At 55.0% G+C, this 9,231-nt stretch overlaps 1 protein-coding gene across 1 annotated transcript in view; it reads left to right on the top strand.

The window, feature by feature from the left end:
• The first annotated feature begins 4,313 nt into the window (after nt 1–4,313).
• The window catches only part of TRAPPC10 (trafficking protein particle complex 10), an 85,251-nt gene continuing 80,333 nt past the window's right edge, over nt 4,314–9,231 (top strand). Inside the window, exon 1 of the mRNA XM_039245455.1 lies at nt 4,314–4,515. Within this exon, the coding sequence (XP_039101386.1) occupies nt 4,449–4,515 (67 nt within the window). The 5' untranslated portion in view covers nt 4,314–4,448. The remainder of the gene's footprint in view (nt 4,516–9,231) is intronic.

Genomic DNA, 9,231 nt, shown 5'->3' with positions numbered 1-9,231 from the left:
TGCATTCCCTGATCTAATGGACACTGAGCATCTTTTCATGTGACCACTGACCACTTCCCTTGCTCTTCCTCTCTGTTCTTTACTCTTCCGTCAGTCCTTGCCTGCCTTCTTTTTAGATGAATCGAGTGTTTTACGTTATTCCATTTTGTTTTCTCTATTGGCTGCTTAACAAATCCTTTCAAATTATTAGTTTCTTTATTTTTTAGTACTTTTGTTTGGGGGCTGGATATAAGCATTCTTGTGTCAAATTCTGTTGAGTCGATGTAGTATTACTTCAGTCTTTGCTCTTCATTCCCGACCCTTCTCATCTCCCACGTCTCACTTCCCACCTGAGATGCTCCACTTCACACGTGTAACACGTTCACAACCACGTGTGATCTGCCCCATCCTGAGTGCCATCTTGTCACGGCTTTGACCTCCACCTCCGTTTTAAAGCCATCACATGCAATTATTCTGTATGCTTTAACTAGCTGTCTTTTTTTTAAGTTTATCTCTTTACTTTTGAGAGAAAGAGAGAGAAAGCACATATGCGAGTAGGGGGAAGGGACAGAGAGACCGGAGGGAGAGAATTCTAAGCAGGTTCCACGTTGCCAGGGCAAAGCCCGACGTGGGGCTCGAACCCACAAACCGTGAGATCATGACCCGGCTGAAATCCAGAGTTGGATACTTAACCAACAGAGCCACCCAGGTGCCCCTAAGTAGTTGTCTTTTAAGGAAACCATGAAAAGACAGAAAAAGCATAACAACTGATGTTTGCCCATTTGTTAACCATTCCCAGAACTCTCCTTCCTGCACATCCAAGTTCCCATCTTCTTCCTTTCACTCTGAAGAGCCATTTCCTGTTGTACCTGCCTGCTGGCCACAGATTCATGCAACTCAATCTGAAAATCTGAAAAATCTCTTTATCTGCTCTCAGTTTTTAGGAATACTTTTAGGGCACCTGGGTGGCTCAGTCTGTTAAGCGTCTGACTTCGGCTCTCAGGTCATGATCTCACGGTTCGTGGGTTCGAGCCCCGCGTCAGGCTCTCTGATGTTGGTGCAGAGCCTGCTTCGGATCCTCTGTCTCCCTCTCTCCTGATCCATTCCCTGCTCTCTCTTCCTTTTTAAATAAATAAATAACTTAAAAAAGAGAAAACTGTGCTGGACATAGAGTTTTGGGTTAAGTTTTTTCCTTTAATTTGGTGCTTTAAAGGTTTATATCATTAGTTTCTGGTTGGCGCTGTGCCTGATGAGAACTGAGTGGAAATTTTCCTCATTGTTCCCCAGAGGCCAGTGTGTCCTTTGCTGCCTGCTTTTAAGATGCTCTGTTTAGGTTGTTAGCACTTGACCCCGATATTCCCATACATAAGCTTCTTTGCATGTGTTTCCTGAGGTTCTGCTGAGTTTCTTGACCAATAAGTTGAGGTTTTTCATCAAATTTGTGGATTTTTGGCCATTATTTTTTCAAATGAATTTTCTATCACATCTGATGGTTTTCTCCTTCCAGGGCTCCGACTAATGTGGGTTAGGGGACTCTATACTGTCCGGTATGTCTCTGACGCTCTGCCTATTTTATTTTCAGTCTTTTTTCCCTTTCTCAGATTGAATAATTTGTTTTGACTTGTCTTCAAGGTCACTGACTCTCCTATTTCCAACGTGCTGGGAAGGCGATACGGTGACATTCTCAATGCAGTCATTGTACTTCTCAGTTCTAGACTTTTCATTTGTTTTTATACTAACTCTGTCTCTGTCTTTGCTTATTAAGAACATAATTTCCTGGGGCGCCTGGGGGGCTCAGTCGGTTGAGCGTCCGACTTCGGCTCAGGTCATGATCTCACGGTTCATGGGTTTGAGTCCCGCATCAGGCTCTGTGCTGACAGCCGGAACCTGGAGCCTGTTTTGGATTCTGTGACTCCCTCTCTCTCTGACCCTCCCCTGCTCATGCTGTCTCTCTCTCTGTCTCAGAAATAAACATTAAAAAATTAAAAAAAAAGAACATAATTTCCTTTCATTCTTTGAACATGTGTATTACAGCTGCTATATAGTCTTAACCTGTGAATAGGCTCTCTGGGCACCGAAGTGCGGGTTTCCATTCACTGCCTTTCATCTTGACTATGGTTTACACTTTCTGGTTGTGTCTAGTAGGTTTTTAGTATGTATTGGGCATTGGTAAATCATAGATTGTAGAGGCCCTGGATCATCTTCCATGGGAGAGTCTTGACTTTTGTTCTTGCTGACAGTTCAGCTACCATCTCTATCACCTTGGCTTTGTAGAGGCTTAGTTTTATGCTCTTTGTTAGGGTGCATCTGAGGAATGTTCAAGGTGTCCCCAAGCCCCAGAACCTGGCAAGATTTAATCCAAATGCTGTCTGTCTTGCAGATCAAGTCAAGGCTTTGCATGATACTGTACTACATTATACTGTGTTCAGGTAGGTCTAGCATAGGTAGGCCATATTTTAGGGCAGGAGTTGGCCACCTATGGCTCACAGACCACCTCTGGGCCGTGCCCTGTTTTTTATGGCCCTTGAGCTAAGAATGGTTTTTATATCTTTAAATCATTATTTAAAAAAAATTTTTTTTTAAATTTCTAGGAGAGAGAGAGAGAGAGAGACAGCGTGAGCAGGGGAGGGTCAGAGAGAGAGGGAGTCACAGACTCTGAAACAGGCTCCAGGCTCTGAGCTGGCAGTCAGCACAGAGCCCGACGCGGGGCTGGAACCCACGAACCCCGAGATCATGACCTAAGCGAAAGTCGGACGCTTAACCGACTAAGCCACCCAGGGGCCCCCAAATCATTATTTTTTAATAGTCCCAAAGAAAACGGAAGACAGAGCTGTATGTGACCTGCAAAGCCTGAAATACTCCTCTGGGCCTTCAGCGATACAGTTGGCTGACCGCTGGGCACAGGGTCCTGCATCCAGTGTCTCAGCTGAATGCCCTGGGTGTTACTGAGGTATCACTGAGGTCCTTCCTGTAGCCTGGCTTCACCTCTAGCATGCAGGAAGTCACACCATGCAGGACTGTCACGGCCGGCCGCATTCTGGTAAGCTCTATGGAACCTCACCCATGCGGCTGAGCCCAGCGGGGACCACGTGGGCTCTGCCTCGGGGCCCTCCTTAGTTCCTTCTTCTCCCGTGCTCTGCCTCACGGGCTCCCGCTGGCGGAAACTCGGATCTTTGCCTCCTCTCCCAGCCACAATGCACATACTACACTGCGCGCGGGCGCACACACACACACACACACACACACACACACACACACACACACAGACTACTTCACACATACATTTACTTTATGTTTCATTTGCAAAAGTCACCCCGAAACCACTTTCCATGCACAAGAAACTTCTACGCATTCGAGTAGAGTTTAATTTTGTGGCATTCCCCAAACATGCCTACTCCGGGGGAGGCCCTGTGTGGCCGGGCACCAGGGAGGGTTGGGGACACCAGTAAAAGGCACAGCCCCTAATCCTGCATTTTGCAGTATGGTGGACGCGGGTGGAGGGAACCTGCTGTGGAAATTCAGAGGCAGCTCCTTGCAGCCACCCGGAGGGTGCGGGGCGGCTGCCTCCCGGGAGGGCCCCGAGCAGGGACACAGGGCTGCTGGGGGCTCTGGCTGCGCCAGGGGCTGAGAGACCCTCCTGTGTTCAGGGCGGCAACACTACTTCCTAAAACCAGCGTAACCAGAAAACACAAGGCCGGGCGTTTCACAAGAAGCAACCGCCAATCGCCCGGCAGCGGGGGTTAATCTGGTGCCTTGAAGGTGTCCCCTGCGGCACTGGGCGGGTGACAGCCAGGTTGTGGGCAAAGGTGAGCAAGTGCCTCGCCAGGGCCCACATGCCCCTCATTAGTGACCCCAGGGTCGTCCCAGTGCCCACATGCTGTCAGTGCCCCTCAGGGTCCGGTGACCCCCGGGGTCATCCGTGTCCACGTGCTGTCGGTGACCCCGGGGCCGCGCCCGCGTCCAGGTGCTGCCAGTGAGTCGCGCTGGTCGCGGCCCGCGCACCCCGCGTCCCAGGGGATTCGCCTGGAGGGCAGGCCCCACGCCCAGGGGACGCTGCTGGCCGGGGCGCCCGCAGGCGGACCGAAGCGCCGGACCCCCGAGGGCAGCGCAGCCGCCGCGGTCGCCCCCGTGGAGCCGCGGCTCCGGGACGCACGTGGGGGCGGGGCGGGGACGCGCCGGGCCCGCCCCCGCCCCCGCCCCCGCCCCGCTGTCGGCGGACAGCGCCCGCCGGCGGCCGGGAGGCCTCCCCTTTAAGCCGCGCGCCCCGGAAGCGGTAGCGCGGTGGTGCCGGGCCCGGAAGTGGGGCGGGCGGCGGCAGCGGCGGCAGCGGCGGGCGGCCGGCTCCGGAGCTGCCTCGAGCGGCCGGGCGGGCCTCCCTGTCGCGGCGCCGCTCAGGCTCGGGCTGGCCCGGCGCGGCCTCGGGGCTGCCGATGGGGCGCGGGGGGCCGGGCCGGTGACGGCGGACGCCCATGGACGCCCCTGAGGAGCCGCTGCCGCCGGTGATCTACACCATGGAGAACAAGCCCATCGTCACCTGTGAGTCCCGTCGGCGCGGGAGGGGGCGGCGGCCGTTGCGGGGCCGCCCGGCCCAGGCTCCTGTCCCCAACCCCCGGCCCTCGCGGCCCGGCCCCCGCGCTCCCGGCCCGGTCGCTTCCTGGAACGGAGGTGTGGCCGGGGCGGAGGCTGCGGCGGGGCCCTCCGAGGCGGAGGGCGACCTCCGACCCCGCCGGGACGCCGTGGCCGGCCGGGTCCGCCGCACTCGGACGGCGCCCGGGAGGCGGGCGCGCCCCGGGATCGCGGGCGCGGAATAGGGGGCCCTGCGCGCGGAGGGGTGCGCCCCGTGCAGCCCCCAGGCTTGGCGGCCGGCCCCGCGCGCGGAGGGGACCGGCCTTCCCGGTGGGGGCGGACCTGCCCGTCCCGCCCGCCTTCCCCTCGGATCCCGTGGGAGGGTCTCGTGGCTCCGAGGGTTGCGAGCGTGGACGAAGTTTGCGTGCGTCCGCCCCTCGTTCCGGGAAGTGGTGGAAATAGTGGGAGACCGCGCGCGCGACGCCAGTGACGGGTCGGAGCGGTGCGAGGTGCGCGGCCACCGGCGGGACGGCCGCCGGCCGAGCTGGGCCGCGAGCTGCCCCCACTTTGGGCGCCTTGCCCACGAGCCCACCCCGCGGGCTCCCCGGCCCGAGGACAGCCCCGCCGCACGCCGCGAGCTGCGCCCGCGGGAGCGTCCCTCTGGCCGGCTCGCTCTGGGGACTGGGGACGGCTAGTCGGGTGGCTCCCGGGCGAGCGCCACGTCTAGGCCTGCACGTGGGGCCGTTTGCTCCACGGAAGGGATTCTGCTTCTACAATCGTCACTTTAGTGTTAGATGCTTAGAAGAGTACGGAGGTTAGAGGAGGTGTGGAAGCGTGGCCCACGGTTCCAGGTCTTGCAGGGAGGCGACTCACACGGGACAGTAGTTCCCCCCGTGCGCTTCCACGCTTTGAAAGGAAGCCCTTTTCCCAGCACAGTCGGGAGCCCAGGCGGGAGTAGTTCTGTGGGTCTTGAGCCCCTCGTGTTTCCTGTCTCTACTTTCTCTGGCTAGTGGACACACTCCCGCCGGCTCCCTTTTGTCGGATCCCTGTGCTGCTCCCTCTCCACCCGGCAGACCTCCTTGGGGACATGGGCTGCCGCTCCTCTGAATTTGGACCCTGGCGTCGCTCAGCAGTAGATCTTTTCTTTTCTCCCCCGGAAGCTCTGTTACCTGAAAGGCTAACGCAAGGCCTCCTACCTGTACAGCGCCAGCCCCAGGGGACAGGTGCGCGTGGCTGCGGAGATGCCCCCATTCCCACCCGCTCTGGACACTCGGGGAAGTGGGGCCGTGGTCTCTGTGGAATCCGGGTCCTGGAGAGGCCTCCCCCGAGCGCCGGACACTGACTACAGCTCCTTACCCTTGGCTTGTCCTCTGTTGGCCACCTGTGTCCATGGGCTCACGTAAGCCCCTTTCTGCAGGGAAAGTCCCCTGTGTCCTGGCCCAGGGCGGGAGCTGTTACCTGAAGACAGTGGTCTGCTCATGTATTGGAAGGATCCACCTTTCCCACCCGAAGTCAGCTCGGTGTTCCTGTGCTTGGGGCTGACGCTCCGGGAGACCCCGTCCCGTCCCCTCTTTGGGCCACGGTTGCAGGGAGGAGCGGGTCTGAGCAGGAGAGGCCGGAGGAAACCCGCCTGGTCAGAATCAGCGCGGAGGCTCCGTGTTCTTCAGGCTTTTTATCTGACGTACACGGTGTCTTAGTTGCAGCATTTCTGATTTTCAAACCTGAGGGCCTCTCCCCCCAGGATACCCGGCCGGCCCCGAACCTGGGAAGTCAGGCCTCGTTCCTTTTCTGGTGACGGCAGAGCCTGCGCTTGGTTTTGATTTTTCTCATAGCATCGAGGACGTTTTACTTTAAGCGGAAGTGAATTGTGAGGACCTAGTGAAGACCACGCAGAGTGTGACTGGCTCAGGGACGTTTAGGAACCGCTCACACATATGTGGCCATGGGAAGGGTGGAAAGTGCCCGGAGACCAGGGGTAGAGAGAATGTGTTACTGCTTGAGAAGCTTGCCGAGTTTTTTTAATAATATTCTGAGCCTACCGATAAATGATCATGGCCTTTAGTCCATAATTAATTGAAAGCTTGTGAACCAGCTGCCTCACTACCTCCTCCCTACTAAGGAGGGCCGCTTAGGCCCAGGACCGGGTAAGTCAGTAAGTCCCAGAGAGATGCACAGGCACGTGGGCCAAGCAGGTAGTGGTGGTAATAACGTGACGACGTTGGGTGAGGAGTCCCCTAGTCATAGCAGGTTGAGTACCTGTAGTATAACTTATTAATCATGAAAAATGCACAGTCTGAAACAAATCCAGCAGCTTTATTTGATTTAAATTTAAGTTGTGGCTTAGATTCCCCTCTGGGTCAGTTCTCTACTGTAGAATAGACTTAGATTTCTGTTTCAAAGGTATGTTAGGAAAGATGTATTCCTTTTCCAACTCCCATTTAGTGGACAAAGTTAGTGTAATTCCACTGATTTGTGGTGTTTCTTTGGTGGCTGTTGGCATCATGCCTAAAACAGCACATGCTGTCAACATAGACGTGTGTAGTATTCGAAAAATAATAGCACTCATCCAAATGGGCTGATCTTACTAGTCACTTCTTAGATTGCGTATTTTATTTTTCTGAATCTCTGTAGTGGGGGTTTTACATCTGACACTATAAATATTGAAAGGCAGAAAAGGCAACAAAAGTGAGCGGATATGTAAATGCTTTGAACCTGGTTAGAGTTGGATCCCCCTCCCCCCAGGTTATAGTTTTTAAATTTGCACATTGTAATTTTCCACCCACCCTGAAAGTGTGGTGCCTGTGAATTAATCGCTATCTCAGCTTGAGTACCAGAAAAGTAACTTAACTTTTTTTTTTTAATTGATGCACATAAATGTAGGTCTTGGTCCATATTAAATTCTTAAGCCACTAGCGAATCAGCAGCTGAGATTTGGGAGAAACATTTATCCTTAGGGAGGCTCAGTTGTTCCATGAGGTGTATTTGGGAGGGCGGGGGCTGAAGGTGCTACCCTATGTGCTCACCCTGCACTTTATGTGGTTTGTGTGTGTTGTGTGTGTGTGCATGCGTGCTTAAAACAGGCAGGTGTTCTGTGCGTGACCTAGGGCATTTCATAATCTCTTCCTGGTCTGTGAAGTAGGGATGGCGATGGTACCCATCTCATAGGGTTGAGAGCACCCAGAAGAGTAATCAACATGCAAAAACAGTTAACAGCTAAGCAGTGATTCCTAAACTTTCTTTGTTCACAGTGCTTGTAGCGTCTCAGCAATTTTTTTATGGTACCTCTACGTTAAGAAGAATACTTCATAATTCCATTTATTAGTTAGATCCTGATAACTTTATTAAATAAGTATTATGCCTTAACAGTAGTTATTTGAAGAAGTAATACACGTAACTTAGAAGGAACATTTTTCTTTCATTCTTAGAGAACCGCAGTAACAGAGTAACGGGATGGTTGTACCTGTTGGGCACTGTACAACTTCTGGAGCTTGGGAGTCAGATTATTTGACAGTGCCATCCTGTGTGTGTGTGTGTGTGTGTGTGTGTGTGCGCGTGTGTGTGTGTCTGTTACTTTCCTTTTATCATAGCAACCACCCTGTTTTGTGATACAGCGATGTCGTTGAAAGGAATGTAGCAGGGCCTGATACTGAAACCGAATACCTCAAGTGGGGTCCGGCCCCTCTCCAGCATTGCTGTCTTCCTCACAGGTTCAAAACCCAGTCCGATGGGGCCTCTGTGGCTTTGCGGTATTACCGGCCGCACCAGGGTCCAAAGTTACTAGTTTAATTAACTCTCGGGTGGATTTGAACGGATCACATGGAAGTTCCTTTTCTGTTTGAACTATGCTTGTAGGCCTGATGTGTTTCTGAAGAGTTTCTACTAAAGTGCGGTTTGGTTTATGCAGATGAACCCAAAAACCGGGGTCTGATTTTTGTTCGCAAGCTCTGCTGAGTCCCGCCCGGCGGACATCACGGGAGCACGTGCCCCGAGAGGAGCGCGGCGGCCTGGCGCGCCCGTGGGACCCGAGGCCAGAGGCGGCCGAGCTCCCTGGGCGTGCAGGTGTCCGGCCGCAGATCCGCGCGTCTCAGAAAGCTTTTAGCCGGTCGTCAGAGTGTGTGCTCGCGGGAGAGGCAGATGCGGTGTGTGCGGTCGCAGGGTACGGGTCCCCCACCGCCGCCTCCGGGGCCTGGCACTTCCCATCCCACCGCCGCAGCCGCCGGCCTTTGTCCCCTGGGCGCACCGGTCACTCCCACCTCCGGAGCCTCTGCCGTCCTGCGCGGCCTTGGCCTTGCCGCCGCGGTGCGGGCGTCTTTCCTCCGTGACCGCGCTGGGCGGGAGCGCGCCTATGCACGTGCCCGCGGTGTTTCGGCCTTAGAGGACTTTGGATTTTAAATGGGACATTGATGACTTCTCTCTCTCTCTCTCACAGCTGGCCGTCAGTCTGTCCACAGACGCTGTTGATCTCTGACGTTTGTCCACAATTCAGCCACGTCTCCCACCTTCACCGTGGCCCCCCAGGCGCCGGCCAGCGCTGCCTCTCCCGGGCCTGCCCGGGCCGCCCCGTGGGGTGCGGGGATCCCTCTGAAAGAGAAGTCCTGGCATCCTGGCACACAGGTTTCCCGCTCAGACCCTTCCAGACCACATTTCTGCTTTGCGTCTCTGCCCTGGTGTCTTCTAGACATTTCA

This window comes from Hyaena hyaena, unplaced genomic scaffold (genome assembly GCF_003009895.1).
Source record: "Hyaena hyaena isolate Hyena2069 unplaced genomic scaffold, ASM300989v1 scaffold_254, whole genome shotgun sequence".
Lineage (NCBI taxonomy): Eukaryota > Metazoa > Chordata > Mammalia > Carnivora > Hyaenidae > Hyaena > Hyaena hyaena.
This window is presented reverse-complemented; position numbering and strand designations above follow the sequence as displayed.